Below are 22,233 nucleotides of genomic sequence, written 5' to 3'. Positions count from 1 at the left end.
AAAAAAAATTAAAGAAAAAGTAACAATAACTATGGGGGCACCTGGGTGGCACCCAACTCTTGATTTCGGCTCAGGTCATGATCTCACAGTTCATGAGATCAAGCCCCGCATCAGTACTGCTGTCAGTACAGAGCCTGGCTTGGGATTCTCTCTCTCCCTCTCTCTGCCCCTTCCCCGCTGGTGCACGCGCACACACGCGCTCTCTCTCAAAATAAACAAACATTAAAAACAAACAGTAAAACAGGTACATTCTTTTCAAAAATAATTATAACCATGGAACATATATACATGATTAAAAAGAGAGACCATGAGCGTGAGCTCAGTATTTGGGGTAGATGCAACAGGCAGTGGTTTAGGTTTCATTTCCTGAACCAGCTGCCTTGATCAAACCCCTGGTGGGCTATTATTTAGCTGAGGAGTAAGACCAATTTCAGCTTCTTTGCACCTTAAGTTCCCTCATTTCTAATACAAAGATTTTAATACATTTGAAGCATTTAGAATGCCTGGTGTATAAAAACTTGTAGATGAATGTTAGTTTTTACCATCATCAGAGGTGAACTTTTAAAGTTTGATTTTATAAATTGTAGGGTCTGACAAATATTTTGTTCATCCTTTTCTGCCAGAACTATGTAATTAGTTAACTGTCCCTAAAGCCCTCTGTCACAAGACAGCCTGTCAGCTGCTCCCTCTGTCAGAAACTCCTGATTATTTGGGGGTAGGACAGTTCTAGGGAACAGAGCCATAATTTATTCATGTTACTAGGCTAGTTCTAGAAACCCAGAGAACAGAAGAGAATAACTGTAATTTTAAAGACCATGTTTCTGGGTTTGTTGCTGTTGTCTTTTCTAGAGAATATTAATGATGGTCAGTTTAAGCTTATTTTGTGATCTTTTATTTCCACAACAAATTTCACTAATTGTCACTCTAGCCTATGTATGTGTAATTCTGAAAAAAATCTTCAATCCAGAAGCCGCTGATAGAGTTTTCTTCAGACATTTCATCTCACTTGCCCCTGTGGACAGTTAACTCTCAATCCTGACACTTTCTGGTCCTCTCTGGACCATCGGATGCATCCTTCTTTCTTTCGTGACAGTCCAAGTATTGATATTGACTCTTCCAGCTTTCCAACTGCTTCTTTCTCCCCCATGTTGGTTCTACCTTTAACTGCAAAACACAGGCATCACCCACCGTGGTAACCAGTTTTCTGCACTCCTTCCTTCTTGGGACCTAACTAGGGAACAAATGCAATCATGGTTTCATCTATCACTTCTTCTTTGATGACTTCAATCCTCCTCTTCTGAGCCAATACCATGATTCAAGGAGTAGTATGCCAATTTCATAATTTCAGCTCTTTATCTGCCATCTCTCAAAACTGGCATCTGTGCCGATGACTGTTCCCACATCAATTCCCATGAAACATTGGAGGCATCTGTCCATTCACTTCCTGAAGACTCTATAAGGGTTCCTACACTACAGTGAAATCAGTTTTAGTCCCTTCCTGAAGCCAGATAAGCCACATTAACCCCAAAGCTTTTCTCCTCTGATTTCCATACACTTATTACATAAATATCAGCCTCTCCTCAACAGTCAACACCTGCTGGCAATCCACTGTGTATTTTGTTGCACAGCTGAAAGTTTGTATGTCCAAGTAATTTCTGCCCATTAAGACAGCAACTTCCTCAAAAGAGAAATTATGCTCAACATTTTATGTTCTACAAATGTTATACGGTATAGATTAAAGAATTTATATAAAGAATCATTTAAACTAACCAGAATTGAAAGAAGTACGTTATTAAGGCAGAGAGAAAGGAAAAAGAAAGAAAATTCCAATGAAAAGGCAGAAAAATAGAATCTAAGGATAAATATGGAGGCAACTTCGGGTCCCGGCTACCTACTGAAGTAGAAAAAAACTATTCAATAGCAACTATTAAAGTTACTATTTATTTAATATTTACCAGGGTTAGTTTCCCTCTTTTCTTACCTAATGGTAAAACAGCCTTAATACTTATAACTTCAGAGAGGCTTTAAAATCCAAATTTTGGCCTGAGAAAATGAGATATTACCTAATGCTAAAAAGTTAAAATTTCATCTGAGACAGATTTCATTGTTAACTAGGGGTAAGTTATTTTTTGAAACTATTTCCATATATGTTATATATGCAATATATAAAAACAGTTGTATATATATGAACGGATATGTAATACATATATGGATGGTTTCTAGTTCACTAAAATAAGTCACATTATTAAAATGACATTTTTATAGGGAAATGTAATTTCTAAAAAAACCCATTTGAGTGAGAAAATTAAATACTTTCCATAAAAAAGGAAAATAGATTTTAGTTTTTATTACATTATAATACACTTGAGTAGATACATCTGACTTGTTTTGGAAAAAAATGCTATAATCAATATATAGAACCTTGCTAAATGGCAGGAACTTATAAAATGATGTTTAAACTGGTTCATTAAAATTGAACAAAATATTTGATCAAAAAAATCAAAAACAATTAAGACTAAACAATGCTGACAAAGAAAATCAGAAGATGAGAAATACCAGATTAGATCTTGCAGTGTAGTATATTTCTTCTGAACTGTCCAAAAAACCATCACTGTCGGGCTGTTTAGCAGAGACCAAGAAACCCAAGTTATTTACACTTAAACTAAAAGCCACAAATTCACAAAGGGAAACTGTCACAAATGAGATTAGTCCTGCTAATAATTTTATTAAGGCAAATGCCAAGTCAAATAATCTTAAGAAGCTTGTAAAATAGCAATATTGCAACAACTTTGCTTTGTAATACAGTTTTATTAAACTAGTATATAATTTAAATACATGCAATGCCAACTTCAAAAGAGAAACAGGAAACAAACTCAAACTGCCTTAACAAAGTAACTATTAGCATTTATAAACATCATTACTACTTTTGTTCTTAACCTTCTACATCCTCTACATAAATGTTAGGTTTAAATGTTATAATCATTTTAAGAATTTTTAACATTCCTTTCCTCCATGCTGGTATACTGAATTAGAATAACTCCACTTTGTATACCTTTAGTCAAGTGGGTTCACAAAAGCATTAAGTTTAAGAAAGTTTCCATTTCAATCCTTACTACTTATTAATAGTTACTTTCTTCTCAGTATTGAACAGAAAAAAAAAAACATATAATCTGGAGCTCTAGGAAACTAATTTCATTAGGATTGATTTTGTTTTTTAAGTCTCATTTTTTAAATTCTTCCATAGGATAGTAACATCTCAAATATTTGCAAAACATGTTGTTTCTAAGACTGAATCTAAAAATATATTATCACATATCTAGGAAGGTGTTTATAAAAAATTAACAAAAAACAGTAATGAAAAGAACATTCATAGAGTTAGCAAGCCTTAAACGAATGACAGACTTGATCTATTATGTATGCCTGGTCTCTCCTGAGTTTTAGTCCCAATAGATTTGACTCTACCCTCATGTTTAGAAAACTGGCTTACACTCTTAAAAGGCTGCCCATAAATTCAGTGAGATGTTTTTATTGGTCCAACATTTTAATTTAAAATGGTGGCATTTATCCTAACAAATGCGTACACAAAAAGCCCCTCGAAAACTGGAAAACAAAAATAAAAAAAAAAATTAACAGGTCAGCATTAAAAACATTTAACAGGAGAATGGTAAAACTAGTACATTTCTCCTAACATTAAGAATATTCGATCTCAGCAACACAGATTTATTTTTTGTAATTTTAGAATTACTTACCTTTTTATTTCCCCAAATGCTTTTGAAAATATCAAGAACTAGACTTTTTAGTCATTACCAATATCACAAAGACTAATTAAAATATTTATTTTTAGTGTTAACATTCCAAGACTACACTACTTACAAGTTCATGATGTGGTTCTGTCTCCTTCCTTAAGGGTGGATCAAATTTTACTTGGCCAACTAAAGAAGAAAAGAAGTAAAGCCATGATCTCTTTCTGTATTCTTAAAGACGTAATAATTTTAGAAGTTACTCTATGGCAATACATTTAATTTTACCATGTACCATTTAGGGATCAAAACCCAATGTTTTAAATTAAGAATCTGTTGGCTGGAAAAAGTCCAAGAAAGTCTAGGTAGGCTATTTAAAGCTAAATCTGTTAGTCCTAGGCCTCTTCCATAGTAAAAAATAAAATTAAATTAAATTAAAAAATGATTAGCAGGATTCTGTGTATGTTACAGTCAGGATCTAACCTACTTCACTGTGACCCAGCATTCACTAGAGAGCATCTAACTCAGGATTTAGGTGGGCAGACAGCAACTGAGGCAGACTACTTTTGGAAGCCAGCCTTCAAGTTGGCCTCTAATGATTCCTGCCTCCTAGTGTTCATCAATTTGTGTAGTCCCTTCCCACATCACCAGCGTTGGTCTTTGTGATCAAATGAATATGGCAGAGTGATGGTGTATCACTTCCAAGGTAAGGCTTCTATCTTGGGCTCTCTTTTGGACTACTTGCTCTGAAGTCATGTTGTGAACAGCCCTAAGGAGAGTCAAGTGGCAAGTAACTGAAGCCTCAGTTAATAGTTACGCAACCACAGAAGCATATCCTCCAGCCCAGCCAAGCCTTCAAATGACTTTAGCCCCAGCTGATATAACTTCATAACAGATGTGAGCCAGAACCACCCAGCAAAGTTGTCCTCGATTCCTGAGCCTCAGAATATGTATGAGAATAAATGTTCATTATTTTAAGCTACTCAATTTTGGGGAAATTTATTATACAACAATAAATAGTACATCACTGTAGCTCAGGTATAAACTACCTAGAGCATATATAAACTGTGCTACTTTCACCTTCTTCCTTGCTATTACAATATACTGAATGTTTCATTATCTTTACCTCTAATTTCCATATCTCACTATCATTATCTGCTTTTATCACCAGGGTAAAGCATTCAAAACCACTGAAATAAAAGCAGAGGCACAAACAAAACATTAAAAAGAAGAAACACAATCAAAAATATATCACAGTTCAACTAGTAAGAGCTTCAGCCAAAACAGTCATTCTCAATCAAGGTCAGGAAATGAGTGAAATTTTAAAGTATAATCATTTTTATAATTGTTTTTATTTTAGCTTAGTACGTATGATTTATTGTGAATGTTAATACCAGTTAAAAGAAACCATGAGATTTGAATATTTATCAATAGAAGGGATAAGTGAAAAAGGCTGGGAAACACAGCCCTGTAAGACCTCCAGTTGTATAAGTATGTACATAGTTTACAGCTGTTATGGACCAGATATCAAATTCTGGCCCCTAGAGATGAGTAGGTTCTTCAGTAATGGGTTCCTCACCCCTGTCCACACATGATCACACATCAAAGATCATAAAATAACTCTTAGGTAAGGTATTAAAATATTTTAATATCTGCCTACCTTACCTTGATACAGGCCTATTGAACAGCTCTCACCTGTATTTGTCATCAAACAGCAAAGTTAAATCTGTGTAATAAATTTACACGAGGACAGTGTGTGCATCTATCTGTCTTGTGTTACTGTCACATGTGAACATACCTGCTTCCCCCCGCCAGAATAATCTGTATATTCTGTGTATATATATAATCTGTATAATCACTGAGTGCTGGGGAGCAGAGATGTTGTCTTAGACTAACTTTCCTAACAAGGACAAAATCTTAACTGTAGCAGGGCTCCTATACTCCTGTCCTCTGTGGGCAAAGTACTACTCTGTAGTCTGTGGGAATGCATTGCTAGAAGGGGTGGGGGGGGGGGGGGGAACGGCGCAGCACAGTCCCTCTGGAGATTTATTCTTCATGCCTGTTCTCTTCAAACTCCCTCAAGTGATGTCAAGCTTCTGCCACAGAATCTTCCAGCTACTGTTCAAATAATTATTGGTCAACCATCCTAGGCTGCAGTGCTATTTATGACGTTCTTCATAATGTGAGAAAATCCTACTTATCTGTAACTAGCTGTCGATTGGTCTTGATCTGTTTCCTCTACCATCTCCTTGAACATATGTCAAGCCAGACACTGTAAATTTCTATTTTAATATCCAGATGAAAACTCCCTTTTAGCTTGAGACAGCTCCACTCCAACATTCCCACTTGCAGACCCTACACTAGCAATTATGGATCAAAACTAACCCTATTAAGGCAGACAGGAAGAGTCCTGGAATTATTTCCTAAAGCGAGTCTTTGCTTATTGTATTTAATGATATGAAGGCAGAGAGGATTCCTAAAAGGGAAAGAATAACACCCTTTCTGCACAGGAGTCAGTTTTCGTATATATGTTGCTTAAACACCATCTGGTTTCATAAAGAGAAAACCTTCGCTGCATGGAGAGACACCATGTAAATGTAAACATAAAACATTATCAGGAGGAACAACTGTATACAATTTTTAGAATAATTTTTCCAAAGCTTGTCTTTATAGACAACAGCATTAACTATTCTATATTCTATCATATCTCACATAAAGTCATAAAACATTCTAAGAAAGCAGATATTAGAACACTGTGAAAGATTTAAAAGCCTCAAATAGCAAACTCACAAATTAACAAAGTGGTGGTTTTAATTCTGTTGCTACCTCAATGAGGGATATGACACCTCTTTTACTGGCAAATGGGGGAGAAGGGACCTGCTCCCACCAAAAGGAGGGCACATGAGAATCTCAGAAAAACTGGGGTATAGGCATCTAGTTTTAAACAGCATACACATGCATATGCAGTTACAAGCTGAGAGTCACAAATATAAATTTGTAAAGAATGATTCAGTAAGAACTGCACTTTGCAATATAGAGTCTGATAATGTAATTTTTTAAAAGAACTGGATAACAAGATAAAAGTACCTTAAATGAGATTTTCAACAGTACTGAATATATAAAGTTTTCTAAATGAACTACAAAGACATCTCTGATCTCACCATCCGTATTATCAAAGAAAGGACAAAGACATCTTGTTAAGTATTTTTTTTAATTAAAAAAAAAAAAAAAGGAAATTTTGCTCATATACTAAGGTTGTCATTTTCAGAAAAATACTTTTGGAGGGAAATCAGCAAGTTTAAACCATCTGGCTTCAGATGGAGCCTAAAGGTCACACAGGCAATTGCTGGCAAACAGAGTACCAAATCCCAGTCCTGGGCTTTTTGTACAATGCACGGTACTTTCTTTCAAGAGTTTCCTCCTTTTTTTTTTTTTAACGTTTATTTATTTTTGAGACAGAGAGAGACAGAGCATGAATAGGGGAGGGGCAGAGAGAGAGGGAGACACAGAATCTGAAACAGGCTCCAGGCTCTGAGCTGTCAGCACAGAGCCCGACGCGGGGCTCGAACTCACAGACTGTGAGATAGTGACCTGAGCCGAAGTCGGACGCTTAACCGACTGAGCCACCCAGGCGCCCCAAGAGTTTCCTCCTTTTTAAGAGTACTTCCAAGTAGCACCAGCACAAAGCTTTTCTAAGAACTTAATATACAGTGTATGGTCCAGCCAAAGTTTCAAAGGAAGTTTACAAAGGACTTGCAGTGTAAAAGCCACACAAGTGTGATGAGGCGGTTTCTGAAACGGAGCAGTGTTTGTGAAAGACCACTGGGCTGGAGGCTGAGGGATCCAGGGCTTGCTGTTAACCTGGAGTCTCCCTCCATCCCACAGGCAAATCTCTTCATCTCTGCATTTCTTTTGTTTTTTTCCTACTAAATGGTGTCTGCCACTACTTATTTATTAGCTTTTCAGACAAAGAGGTGGATTCATCTTGAAGTATGAAATGTATTATTATAATTAGCATTACTAATCTAGCCAAAAATTGGGAACAGCTTCTTTTCAGTAGTTATCTTTAAGTTACCACATAATTTCACTAAAGCCATTTTGGATTTTAGGTCCTTCAGGATAAATCTTTAATTCACAGAAAACTGTTATCACAGTGCCCGATTGCACTAAATTAGTATTCTAAGTCATAGAGAATTAATGCTTCCAAAAAGAAAAACGAAGTTCAGGCACTATTATTGCAGATTCCTGCTGGCAGAGTTCATCACTGATGAGCTGACAGCACCAGATTCCCTGTGAATGAAAGGTCTGTCTCGGTGGGCCCATAACTCGCTCGTGTACATAAGAATTACCCAGAGGGCTGTTTTTAAAAGACAGATTCCTGGGCTGACCCAAGACCTAGTGAATCAGAATCTGTGGAAAAGTGGGGCTTGGAACCTAGTTTTAAAGGTGCTCAGGACACTCAGACGCTAAGCCAGTTTGCAGATCTCTAGCTCTCCTTGCTACTCAAAGTGTGGTCCTGGAACCATAAGCATCTCCATAACCTGGGAGCTTGTGAGAAGTAAAGAACCTCACTCCCACAGCAGATCCACTGAATCAGAAACCACTTCAACAAGCTCTCGAGGTTAGTTGTACACACCTATTGGTTTAAGAAGCAGTGCCTCAATTACTTCTGTCCTGCCTGGTTGAGGGATTTTATTCCTCCTCCCAAACAATAACAACATGAATACATCCCCTCTCTTGCCACAGAAAATTCCCCAGGAATAAAGTAAGTAAAAAATTTTTACTGCCTTAATTAAACTCTACCTTTAAAAAGATTTACTAAGAAAGACTATTTGGAAAAAAATGAAACAAAAGTAATTGTTAACTAAATTACAACCTGAAATCTTATTTCTCATTGTTAAATTATGAACTGTGTAAAGTATATACTTACAGTTTATCTCCGAGCGGGTTTTTTCTTCTCTTACATTTCTACTTGTTGAGTGAATTCTATGTGGTACAGCAACAAGAGGCTAGGAAAAGACCAAAATCAATGATAATGTGGCATTTGATAATCAAGTCACAGTCTGGTCCACAAAATTACCCAAATGTGAAAGAAATACCCCATTTTATGCAAACACGGGACAAAATATAATGATTCTGTGGTTATTTTTTACAAAGGAGGCAACCAGCAACTGGGAGCTTCTAAGATTATGGCTATATTTTATCCACAGCAGGTTCCCAATAAACGTTCTCTGAAATAAATAGAAACAAATATCCAAAACTGAGTATTTCAATAATTCAACAACTGTTCAAAAGCTGCAGCTTTCCCTGTTGCAGAAGAGGATACTGTGATTTAAAAAAAAATCTGCCTCAAGTTCTTCTATCAAAAAGAATGGGGTGAATAAAATGAAACGATGCTAAAGGCATTAAAGATTTATGGTCCTCTTACTTTAGTGAGCATAATTTTTTCCCCCTTCATGTTTCTTCTTGTAGGAACAGCACTCTATTTTCTTTCCTTTTACTGTATTAAAAGCTCTGTGTATTGCCACTTCCAGAGAGAAACATTCAATCACAGACATCCCTCCAACCATTTGGAGTACGAGGGGCCTTATCTGAGAAGCTTCTGCAGCTTCCGCCCATACACTTGAAGGTCTCACCTTAAGAGGTGATGCCAGCATCTATTTCACGTACCAAATAGGTTTTTTTTTCTGTGTGTGAAACGCTTCCCTTGAAGTTATTACCTTTGAAGGAGACACACTCGTAGATATATCTTCGTGAAAAATGTAATTCATTAACATTTAAGTTCAAATTAGCAGATTCAAAAGGCAGATCAAGAACAGGACCCAAGTCAACTATTCTCATATTGGGGCGTCTCAGGAAATAAAACCTTATGAATCTAAAAGACCCCAAACACTGAAATACTGATAGTAGTCAAACAGCAGCAAAAGCCATTTCAAAACTGAAGTATTTAAACTTTACGTGTCCACAGTGGTTTGCAGTTTTACAAAGTGCTTTCGTACACCTCAGCTCATTCTGTCCTCAAACTACACTTGTGAACCAAGTACTATTCTTCATTTTATAGATGAGAACACGGAGACTCAAAATTCGGGCACTCAGCTAATTAGACGCAGAGCCGGAAAAGAACAAACGCCGTACTTCTGATAACAATATATAGGAGCAAAAACAAACAAGCAAGCAAAAACAGGTATCCCGTCAGGCTAGTCACACAGACTGCTATTACCAGTGAACATGAATAAAACCTGTGACTGCCTAGGAGAACAGTTTTACTTTCCCAGCTTAAACGGTATAACTATAAAATTATTAAATCTCAGAATGCTGAACAGAGTAAATGGGTTAACATGTCGAAGAAAACTATATTAAGTATAATGTGCAGCACCTTTCTAAAAAACTACATGGGAATCCAAAATAAAAAAGTCAAACTTCCTTCCAACAGTGTAGGATAGATAATACATTTTAGACACTGTAGAATTAGCAGATGTGCTCAATGTTTTCAAGAGTATTCAGCCTTCACACAACATGCACAGTATCACAGCAAATCCTGAAATGCAAGTTAGATACATGTCACTCAAATTATGAGTGGGAACGCAGCCCTTAGCAATTTCTACACCATCACTTTGCAAGATCACTTTGCAAGTAGTAAGATTATGAATTTCTCTGGGAAAAGTTTTATCTTAAACATGATGAGAAGAAAAGTTCTCCCCCCACAACCTACAATTATAATACGAACAACACAGACTTCACAAGAAAGATGAATTTCTTTCTCCACTACATGAGAAAACTTCAGAAGCATCTTCATTCCACAGACTGCTTCTGTATTTGGCTTATTATTTCTCCTGTTTAAGTACATTTTCAAAAGGACTTCGTAATTCAGTGTGACGAGTGTACAGGACGTGCGAAGAGACAACGAGGTGGCATTCAGTGCACTGAGAAGACACAGGCAGTCCTTGCCTTGCAGTCTCAGGATGCACGAATTTCAGTCACCATGAATTAGTTAAATGACACCAGTCCCCCATAACATGGTTCAAATATCGGTCAGCAGTGTATTAATTGTATAGATACTCTACAATCGTATAATATTTGGTATATTAATATCTTATTAACATTCAGTACATGAATTGTAACTGTATAATGTACAAACTTCCCTGCAAGCTCTCTATTCAGGCCACAAATCACCACGTGACAAACAGATGCACGTCACATTCAGTGACAAATCACATCGCTTCTTCCCATGTCTGTGACTGCTCACTGAGCACCTGTCAGCTCGTGCACAGACGGCAGAGTGGGTAGTTGTGTTCCCTCTGGTCTCCCAGTGAGGATACACTCATGTGACATTTTAACAAAAACTGGTAGCTGAAAGAGGGAATTAGCCAACAAAGATGAAAGTGCTGTAAAGAAATAAAGAGTGTGAAGTCTGGATCATGCTGGAAATAAAATTTGAACGTAACATGTAAGTGGAGTTCTAGGAAGAAACAGATGACGGTAAGAGCGTGGACCCGGCTGCCGCTCACGAGCCCATAGACGCACAGCCAGAGAACTCGGTGAAGGTGAACTTACTGGTATAAAGGAAGAAAGCGGTTCTGATAAAAAAGAGGAAGATGCTCCCGAAGAAGTGGCATCCACAAAAAATTTCACATCACGGGAATACGAATACGGAGATATTTCATGCATTGGAAGTACAAAGGAAAAGAATGTTGGAAACTGACCCGAACTTAGAAAGGGAGTAGGACAGTTCACCAAGGCACAAAAAAGACACCTGCTCCGTGTCACAGAATTATGACAAGGAGGCAAGCACTGTGCAATCTACTCAGTAAGTAGAGAGAATCAATCTATGCAAGTTTTTTTGTAAAAAAACAAAACACGTTAACTCTCACTGGTTCTAATATTTTAAATAACAGTGCAGTAAGTAAATATTAGTCTTAATTACTTTTTTCACTTCCTTATACATTTAAAACTGACAGTAAGAGAATTTTTAATGTTCTTACAAAAAATTGTCAAAGTCACAGAACAACTGTCACTTTCCCACTGATTATTAAGATCACTTTGCAGGGTGTCTTGGCTACCAGGGTCATTTTTATAGTCCCACATTACCATGCAAATTGAAGACTTAAGCATAACAATAAAACAAGTTTTCCCTACTATAATTATAAGATCAATAGTAACACTTTACGTTCCTTAAGTTTTATGTTTCCAAACTCCTTTCCAGACTTTGAACAAAAGGACACATAGCTTTTTTAATTACAGCTGTATAATGATGGCAAGCTAGAACAATGGTGAATTGACAGAAAGGTTCTGACTTAACACAATACACAACCATCCTTCCAACCACTGAGAGCTATCGTTCCCTCAGTATCAAGAAATTTACACCATTTTAAGTATCTTCCATAAAGCCAGTCATCAGGGTCAAGGGTATCCATCTCAAGTTATATATCCAATAACAAAATTCTGCCATGTCACATTTACCAAGTTTCTCTTAGGTGTCACAATTATTAGCTGGGCTAGGAATGTTAAGTATGCCAACAGAAAAGAAGCTTCCTTTGATATCAATCCTTCTATCATATTAGTTATTTTATTCTCTAACAACTACACTGGCTCATTTAAAAAAAATTTTTTTAACGTTTATTTTATTTTTGAGACAGAGAGAGACAGAGCATGAATGGGGGAGGATCAGAGAGGGAGGGAGACACAGAATCTGAAACAGGATCCAGGCTCTGAGCTGTCAGCACAGAGCCTGACGTGGGGCTCGAACTCACGGATCGCGAGATCATGACCTGAGCTGAAGTCGGATGCTTAACCGACTGAGCCACCCAGGCACCCCAACACTGGCTCATTTTAAAACATTCCCATAGTGGATAATTAAGGTTTTAGTCACCAACAAAATCAATCCTATACTTTCTACTAACCACTAATAATTCATGAGGCACTGTAGCAGGATTGTTTTTAAGAGGAAAACTGAACAGAAATTTTGAATGTATTCTAACATCTGACTTAGGTACTTCCTGTCTGCACTCTCTCTTTTAAAGTGGACAATTTATTTGGTAACTTCATCCAAAATGACTACTCTGAAATAACTACAGTAATTTCACCAAGTGGATTAGATGATTGTGCCTTTGCCATTTTCAGAAAACAGTCACCCACACGAAGCCAGTAAGAAAAATCCAACACATGACTTCCCTAGGAGAGACCAATTCAAAGAGTTCATTATTCCCTCACGAGTTTATTATTTAAACCAGACCCAGAACCGTAAAATATTGCTTCTGAGACGCACACACATACGTACATATATGTTATAAGTATACTTGGTAAAAACAGTTCCTACCTCAGGATCATCATCATCAAAATCATGGTAGGTGGAATGATCTGGATTATTCACTTTATCTAACAGTTCGATTGCCAAAGACCGTGTCAAAGGTTGTGTGACAAAAGGGTGCTATAAAAATAATACAGAACAGAACACTCATTAGAAATATGATTGGATGACATTTTACCTTTTGAGAAAAAGATATTTCAGGGAACAATAATACCTGTAGTAACTTCTCAGCAGTAGGTCTTTTCTTTGGATTTTTGGTGAGTGCCATTTTTACGAAATGATGAAAACTATTTGACCTAAGAAATTTTGAAAATTAAGACTTTTAAATTTTAATTCTTTTTTTGGTCATGATTATAAAGTAAATAACACAAAAATACTTACCATTTCATTTTATCTTTTAGTTTAGGAGGCTGAAAATTACTTTTTGTCATTAGAAATAATGCTCTGAAAAATCAACAACAAATTGTTACACAGCATTTTAAGCTTTTATATTTTAATACATAATATAAATAATTCTATTACTATTAAATAATTCTATTACAATTACTAAGATAGAGCAAGACTCAGACTAGTATTTATGATGTAATAAGTACTGGAGGTGAGAGGATCACCCTTAATTTAAGCACAGAACTCTTCAATTATGACACACTGACCTCATTGGGTGCAAGTCGAACATAGGCGGCTGAAGCTCCGCAAGTTCTATGGCAGTGATTCCCACAGCCCAGAGGTCACACAGCTGGTTGTAACCCCCTTTCCTCTCAACAGCTGCGACTTCTGGAGCCATCCTGAAGGAAATATTGCAGGGAAAAAAAAAACTGCAAAACTTGTGTTTACTGTATTTTCTTCCATCTTCCCACCAGAGGCACTTGCAACTATCCCTTTCTAAGCTGAGGCCTATTTAGGCCTTGATATCTGAAAAATAAGTATGCAGTATTTTAAAGATCTCTGTCGAGATCTTGATCCCTTAAAAGACCCTCCATCCCAAGACCCTACTGGTGATTCCTTGGTTACTTTGCTATACTTATAAAGGTTTATAAAACTTGACATTTATAGTACAGCAACATAACCCAAATTTGTCCACACCTTAATCTCTTTTCTCTGTACAATGTAGAATTTTACAGAGAAATAACATCTTGCAATAAATGATCTATAATTTTTAGCTCTTACCCGTTTGTACCAGTGAACTGCAATCTGGCCTCTGTTTTCATATGACCAAAACTACTTACTGGGGCATTAATAATCTTCATTTAGTATTTAGCTCATACTTACTATAAATTTAACTGGCAGTTTTTCAGCTTTATTTTAAAGGTGGAAGTTATAAAAATGAGTGTCTGCTTTTTAAAACTGTATTTATTTAGAGGAAAATTACCCAAATTTAGTTTTAACTTTCCTATATAGTCTTATCCCAATTGTAGCTCTATAAATTTTTATTTGACTGATTTAAATTATATTTTCAAATATAAAAGTTTTTAAATTCTAAACAACGGTTTTGGAAATAACCAACTCTTACATATCAAAAGAATGATTTTAATAAGTAACTTTACAAATACACACTTGTCCTATTATGATTTTAGGGAAGTCAAGTAAAGTGGTGAAGTTAAAAATACACACACACACACACACACACACACACACACACACACACCCTTCTGACTTTCAAAATGCTTCCTCTTAAAATCTTTCTAATATTAAAGTATTTCTTAAAAATATTCGAACTGTCATAAGAAAAGTGAATTTTAAAGTATGTCAGTTATTACTTTACTGATGGTTGGAATCTTCCAGCTTACTGGTACAAGTGCACTAGCAGAGAAGGAAAATGCATAAAGCTGATATGCCCCACTTGCCGTGCGAGGAGACGTTCTCCACTCCTCTATAAATACACAAGTGAAAGACCCCAGCTAGTGCTTCTACTCCTGCCAGCTAGGCTGTATGCTTATACAGTCAACTGAGTTCATCTTTGAACCTCTTTATTCATTATATTATATACGTTATTATATATTATAAATATGCAATTTAATTAAATGTTATAAAAAAACTGATTTGTTAGCAGGTTAAAAAGGTAAGTTATGAAAATTAAAGTGAATGCTTACAAAAAAGCTTGTTAAAGCCAAGTTTCTAAAGACAAAACCAAAAAACCTAGAAAATTATGTTGAGAATATGACAACTCTAAAAGACTACGAAGGCTACAGAATGCATAATTCCATTTGTAGGACATTCAGGGAAAAGGCAGAAATCAGATTGAGTGCTGCCAGAGGCTAGGGATGAAGGGACAGAATTTACTAAAGGGGGCAAAAGAACACTTCCTTGGGTGTTGGAAACCTATCTTTTATATTGAGTATAGTGCTATTTCTCACCACCAAAGCATACAAGTCTCTCAACACTGGGAGACTTGCACACCTAGTAAGGCTAAATCTATACCTCATAGACCTGACTTAAAAAAAAAAAGGCACATGCTTTGTATGTCCAAGTTCTTTAGAACTAAAGATTGCGCTTTAGAGAAACACAACCTGGAAAATGTAGTTGATGTATTATGGGTATAGTTTACATTATTAAGATGTAACTCTAATTAGAGAGCCACTCAAAGAAAAGGCCTTGGTCTTATGGCAGGAAAGGAAAAAGGAAAAAGGAAAAGAAGGAAGAAAAAGAAAAGAAACAAAGAGAAAGAAAAGAAAGTAAAAAAGAAAAAGACACTCCTAAGCCTGAAATTAAAAGGTTTAACGTACATCTGTGTTAATTTTGAGATTTGCCATTCAACAGATGTTTCTGATTAACTGAGGAACTGCCAACCTTAGTCACTCTGGACAAGACATTCCATTCTGTTCTACATCCCTAGAGTTCATGTGGGAAAGACATGATATATATATATAGAGAGAGAGATGAAGACAGAGTGTGTTCCAAAAATTTACTTTGCCTAATTCACAATTTCCCACGTTCTGAAGACAGTTTCACTCTCTTGTGGGTAATAACATTAGAGTTTTTAATCTCTGAAGCTGCAGTTGGAGATCAGTAATCATCAACAAACATTTACTAAATATGTATAAAAACCATGCTGGACCCTACAGAGCAAGTGAGAGTTCCTTTATAGCAAGGTTCCCAAAAGCCATTATCAATCTTTTTAGAGCTTCTTCCACTTAATGAACATGGTAAAATATTCTTTGGCTGTGTATCCACAAGTGTACCCGCCTACACTGCTTAAGCTCTTGATGATCTTCTTAATCTGTTTTAGTCTTAAAATTTTTGACCAGTGTATGTTTTCAATAAATGCTGTATTCAATAATGACAGAAAAACAAAATGTTAAATTATCAATTAAAATACAATTACCAATATGGTGTACCAATGAAAGATTTCCGTTTGGCAATTGTAGCTGTAATCTGTGCAGATACTCCAAAATCAGCTATTAAAAAAAGAAGAAACATTTAGGGAAGAAAACTGAGGGAAGGTAAAATATTTACAGTAACATGAGAAGAAACGTTTAACAATTATTTTCATTAAACTAATTTCACAGAAACGAGATATTCTTAAACATCACATTAAACTTTTTTAACTTTTATGGGTTAGCACTAAAATATCACTAAGTAGTCAGGGTGTATTACAGCCAAATAGATTCTCATATATCCCTGCATGAATCAGATGAAAACAAAAGTCAATGATTTTGATGAGAAAGAGAGAGCTGAGAAAATTTAACCCGCCAGACTTAATAATATTATAATTTCAAATTCTCAGGACCTGAAATTCAAGGAGTATCACTGGAAGGGATCTTACATAGTCATATATTCCATTCACTTCCTGCCATACTCATGATGACTGACATCAAACAAACCAAGAATCTACTGGCAAATCTGCCTAGCCTGAAAAGACACCCAAACAGAATGTTCCCCAAAATCTTACCTTAGCAATACCTTCTAATCCCAACACCAATCACTAGGAAATTTGTTTTTATGCAGGACTTGTTGCTATTCTTTAAGTATGTTGAGGTCTAAATATTTTCTAGTTTTTTAATGGTCATTTCTAAATCCTTATCAACCAACGTTTTATATATAGGATTTCTGTCAGTAAGGCACATAATATTAACACAAAATATTAAACTGCTGATAGAAACTGTTCACTAAGACATCAATAGTTAGATAAATGCTTTTTTCATCTTTAGAGGTAGCTCAGCAAAATTTTATTATGTAAGTTAATTATCAGATACTTTTATATCTGATCAGTCCTACTGTAGGCTATAATTCAAAATAGTTTTATTCATGCTTTTATAAAATAAATGTTTTTTGAATTCTGATTTGTCTTATAGTAATATATAATCCGAAATAACTTTCCTATTTATTAAACTCTTCATTTAATACCTAACATCTGTGATTCTGTTTATAAAAACTACTATACTATGCATGTTCCCAGTCTCAAACTTTCAAATTAAGTTATTATTTAGGTTTGGAACTCTATTTTAGTCATAACCAAAAGTTATAAAAGATACAGTTTGAAATAAAGCAACATCCAGCATCTAAATTACATCCTTATATTAGTAATATTGGGGTTTTTTTTTTGTTTTTTTTTTGTTTTTTTGAGAGAGAGAGAGAGAGAGAACAAGTGGGGAAGGGGCAGAGGGAGAGGGAGACAGAGAATCCCAAGCAGGCTCCGCGCTGTCAGTACAGAGCTCGATGTGGGGCTGGGTCCCACGACTGCTGGGATCATGACCCGAGCTGAATCAAGAGTCTGACTCTTAACCAACTGAGCCACCTAGGCACCCCGACTATATTTAGTTTTAAATGCTAACGTAAAGGATGTAGGATTTTTGGTGTTATTGATTTTTTGGCTTTTGTTTGTTTACCCTGTTTTTTGGTTACAAGGCAATTGTGTACAAATTTCTTACTAAAAGTCACATTCCTCAGGTTACAGGTGAAAGAATTCCTGAAGAATTACTGTTCTGCCATATCTTTACAACAAATCTGTCATATGTGAAGGGCGGACTCTATCCCCATGTAGGAGAAAAGGGAACAGAAACAGGTTACATATGCCCACAAACAGATTTCCACCTAAAAATACACAGATGCTGAGGGAAAAACTAATCTTTCAGAGGCAAATAAAACTTCCTATGTTCTGGAATAAATTTGCTCAAATGACAAAATTTTAATTTACTTACCCAATTTTACATGACCATTATCCGTTAACAGAATGTTAGCTCCCTTCAAAGCAAGAACATTTTAGTTAAAGTAAGAAACTTTTTATCAGACAGCACATATAATTGATCAAATATACGTACATAAAATGATCACAAGTGGCAGCCTTAGACCTAGAAATACTTAAAATTTAAAGTATGCCCAATTAAAGTGTCAAATTATTATATTTGCAGGAAAACTTAGGGTCTTTTAAGACAATCTGACTATTCTTATAAAATGTTCTACCTTGCAAAACGCTGCTATTAACACAATATGAATGTTATTATGAAAATGATGTATTAGTTTTCATCTGTTATATTCTTACTGATCAAACATTGTGACTGCCCTAAAACATGACCTAATACTGGCATTTTCAATTTCTGTATTACATCTTAAATGTGTTACTTCCTGTTCTAGGAGTTCATCATCAGTTGAACCACTGCTGGTGCATAAGACTGAACCTTGCTGCTTACTCATGAGGCTGTCTATCTTAATGTGTTTGCCCACAGTTGAGGACCACCCAGAATATAAACAACTAGCCACAGGCCCACCGGATTAAAATGTCACCTGGCTGCATGACTGTGAGATAACAATAATACACTGGTTTCTACCCCCGGTTCCTAGCCCAGTTCTCCTGAAAGCCCTGTAATTTCCTAAGTGACAAGAGCCCTAGGAGCATCTTTTGTTCTAGTATATGCTCGCAGACCCTGGTTCTTGATGCAGTGCTCCTGAAACCTTTGTAATTTCAGGGGTCACAGAGTAGTGTCTTCTGTTCTAATGGAGCAACTCTGGGTAGGCTCCTGGATGGCTCCTGGATGAGGGCTGATCACTGGAAAGACCAAGCCATGACTAGAACTTCAGAATTTTCAGCCCTGCCCCCCATTCTCTTGAGAAGGGAGAAGAGCCAAAAATGGAGTTAATGACTGATCACGCCTACATGAGGAAGCCTCCATAAAATCTCAATGGTATGGGGTTTGGAGAGTTTTCGGGTTGAATTACACATAGAGGCACTGGGAGAGGGGTGTGTCTGGAGAATGCATGGAAGCTCCCTGCCCCTTCCCACACACCTGGCCCTACACACCTCTCCCATCTGGATGTTCATCTGTATCCTTTATCATATCCTTTAATAAGCTGGTAAACATAAATAATTCCCTGAGTTCTGAGAGCCACACTAACAAATTAACTGAACTCAAGGAGGGGGTCTTTGGAACCTCCAATCTATACAGTCATTTGCTCAGAAGCACAGCTGATAAACTGGGCTTGAACCAGTATCTGGTGTGTGTGTGTGTGTGTGTTGGGGGAAGGGACAGTCTCATGGGGCTGAGCCCTTATCTGTGGGATCTGATGCTCTCTCCAAGTAGACAGTGTCAGAATTGAGTTAAATTGTAGGACACCCAGCTGGTATCACACTGGGGAAAAACCTGCAGACATTTGGTAACCACCAGGGTCAGAATGAAGTGTTCTGTGTGAGTAGTAAAGAAGCCTCAGGAAAGAAGCATACAGTCGGAAAGAACTGGGTTTTTCCCCCACACAGAAAGGGAAAAAAAACTCAGTTTTTCCCATTTCAATGTTAGTAGCATTTTGGCCACCCCTACTTCCTGATCTGAGCTCCAAAAAAGACGATAAAACCACTACATCTTCAATAAGCCCAAAGGTATAGAGACTTTCTAAATTTTATTTTTTGCCTTTTCTGTAACTTTTAAATGAGCAAGCAAAAGTAAGCAGGCTAAATCTTTAGTCCAAGGTGCCAACAATCATGTAATTATAGGCTAACAGGAAAACCGTTTGGAAACCGGCCCCACCCAAAAAAGAGGAAGCCATAAAGAAGACTGTACCCCCTGATATTACTGGGAATGATGGGAGAAACAAGAAAAAGAAGGGAGAAGGGACTACAGCAGGGATTTTAATTTGATCTAAGCCCCAGCAATCTAGATGTCTGCCACGGTCCTCAGTTTGGTCTTTGCGCAGCTCCAGACTAATTTTCCGAAATTACAGTTTATATCATATTACGTGCATCTATGGCCTCTGATGCTCCCCTCTTCCTTCCATCCTTCCATCTCTCTCTCCTTGAGCAATCAGGTACTATTTTATGTTCCAGGGTTATAGTAATGAGAATAAGCTCCATCTTTCATGAAGTTTACAGTGAATAGGAGAGAAAGAAAATCTAAAAATACATGCACACATGAATGAATGAATGAATGAATGAACGAACCAACAAATGATTCAAAGCCAGGAAGAGGGAAGTACTCTAAAGCCAAGTAAAGCAGGAAGAGAAGGCCTTTCTAAGGCAGTGATGTCTGAGCAGAGATCTAGATGAAGTGAGGGTGCAGAGGCATGCCAAAATCTGGGAGAAAAACATGCCAGGAAGAGGGCACAGCAAATACAAAGTCTTGGTGCCAGAATGAGTCAACATACTCCAAAAACAGCAAGCTCAGTGTGGCTGGAACAAAAATGAGTAAAATGGAGAGGAGTATGAGAAGAAGTCAGAGAGAAAAGCTGGGGCCAGATCATGTAACACCTTACAGGCAATGGTAAAAAACAAACAAACAAAAAAACCAAACAAACAAAAACAAACATCTGGATGTTATACTGAATAACGGGATGGTGGTTTATAAGCAGAAGAGTGACAAGCTCTGATTTAAAAAGATCACTCTGGTTGCAAGGTGGAGAAGGGACTGCAGAAACACACAAGAACAGGAACAGGGAGACTGGTTAGAAGGCTGCTGCAGAAGTGCAGGTATTAACAGACCGATGGCTTAGACCAGGGTAGAAATAGTGGTGATGGTCACACTCTCCCCAGCTGGGCTCAAACTCTGAAGTTCAGCACACAATTCCTCCTGGAATCGAGCACAAAACCATCCGGCTATCCCCATCATATGTTCTCTTCTCTTTGATAATATGGCACAGCTTTTATATTCCCTAAAATGACCCCACACTTTCTGACGTCTTCATTTTTGCTTACATTGTTTCTTCTGCTTGGAAGGCAGTCCAACCTCCATTTCTGACACAAATTTATCAGTCTTTCCAGATCATCTATGTGCTGATGACACAGTGCTTTTAATGCACTCATGTTATACTTCTCCCTATAAACTCCAAAGCTCTTTGCTTAGGTCTTAAATGGCTTATGAAAAACACTTAAAGTAAAGGATCTCAGCAGATGATCTGAGAGTTCACTGAAATTTCATGCAAAATATGAAGGCATATGCATGAGGACATTTTCTGAAAAGAGAGTCCATGGCTTTCATTAGAGACTCAAAGAACAACATGATTAAGAAAAAAAATATTAAGAAACTTTATGCCAGAGAAAACCTCAGAAAATAAAAGGGGGAGAGAAATAGGAGAAAAGACGAATGAGGAAGAAGGTAAAAGAAAAATAAATGAAAGAAAAGAACTAAGTTGGGGAGATGGCAGTATCTTTAGAAAGAACCTCAGGAAGCCCTGCCCAAGCACCCTGGTTTACCGCGGAGCTGACCCCAGCACACCCAGTGCACCTGCTCTCCTCTGCCAGTTAAATCAGATCATCAGAAGATGTTACAATTGAATTTATCCATTTTGAAACATTATTAATGATAGTTCCTTAAGACTACCAAAGTTTTCTAAAATACTCAAAGTATGAAATGTTGTAAAAACCCTAACTTGATGGAAGCTAAGGACTTAATTTGCAATTTACAAATAAATAACTAGAGATAAGCTAATATGGGTTATTATAACACTAATCCATAAATGTATGCTTTAAACAGGTGAATTTTGTGGCAAGTGAATCACATCTCAACAAAGTGAATTGTATCTCAATAAAGCTACTTTAAAAAAGTAATAAAATTCTTAAAAGTATCACTTAATTTTATTACAGTAACATATTTCAGGTAAGAAATTCATCAGATAGACTAAGACAATTTTGCTCAACAGTTTGGTCCGAGTATTTAAAAAATGAAGAGAGGGCCATTAGGTTAAACTTATGATGTATACCTTTATATCTCTGTGCATTTTTCCTTTACTGTGAAGATAGTATAATCCCTGGAGTTTCAAGAAAGA

General features: G+C 36.6%; 1 protein-coding gene across 4 annotated transcripts in view; it reads right to left on the bottom strand.

The window, feature by feature from the left end:
• The window catches only part of MAP4K3 (mitogen-activated protein kinase kinase kinase kinase 3), a 204,703-nt gene that overhangs the window by 57,036 nt on the left and 125,434 nt on the right, over positions 1–22,233 (bottom strand). For 3 of the 4 annotated variants that reach the window (XR_006200872.1, XM_042933181.1, XM_042933182.1), the window contains exons 6-15: positions 22,168–22,215; positions 18,186–18,228; positions 16,370–16,442; positions 13,701–13,832; positions 13,429–13,491; positions 13,262–13,343; positions 13,057–13,167; positions 8,671–8,749; positions 3,874–3,932; positions 2,557–2,619 (exon numbers count right to left, since the gene is read on the bottom strand). Coding sequence is in view for 3 of the 4 variants with exons in the window: in XM_042933181.1 (XP_042789115.1) it covers positions 2,557–2,619; positions 3,874–3,932; positions 8,671–8,749; positions 13,057–13,167; positions 13,262–13,343; positions 13,429–13,491; positions 13,701–13,832; positions 16,370–16,442; positions 18,186–18,228; positions 22,168–22,215 (753 nt within the window). In the remaining variant the exon portion in view is untranslated. The remainder of the gene's footprint in view (positions 1–2,556; positions 2,620–3,873; positions 3,933–8,670; positions 8,750–13,056; positions 13,168–13,261; positions 13,344–13,428; positions 13,492–13,700; positions 13,833–16,369; positions 16,443–18,185; positions 18,229–22,167; positions 22,216–22,233) is intronic. The other variant, XM_042933183.1, reaches the window with a different exon arrangement.

This window comes from Panthera leo, chromosome A3 (assembly GCF_018350215.1).
Source record: "Panthera leo isolate Ple1 chromosome A3, P.leo_Ple1_pat1.1, whole genome shotgun sequence".
NCBI lineage: Eukaryota > Metazoa > Chordata > Mammalia > Carnivora > Felidae > Panthera > Panthera leo.
Note: the sequence above shows the minus strand (reverse complement) of the source record. Positions and strands in the feature narration are given on the sequence as shown.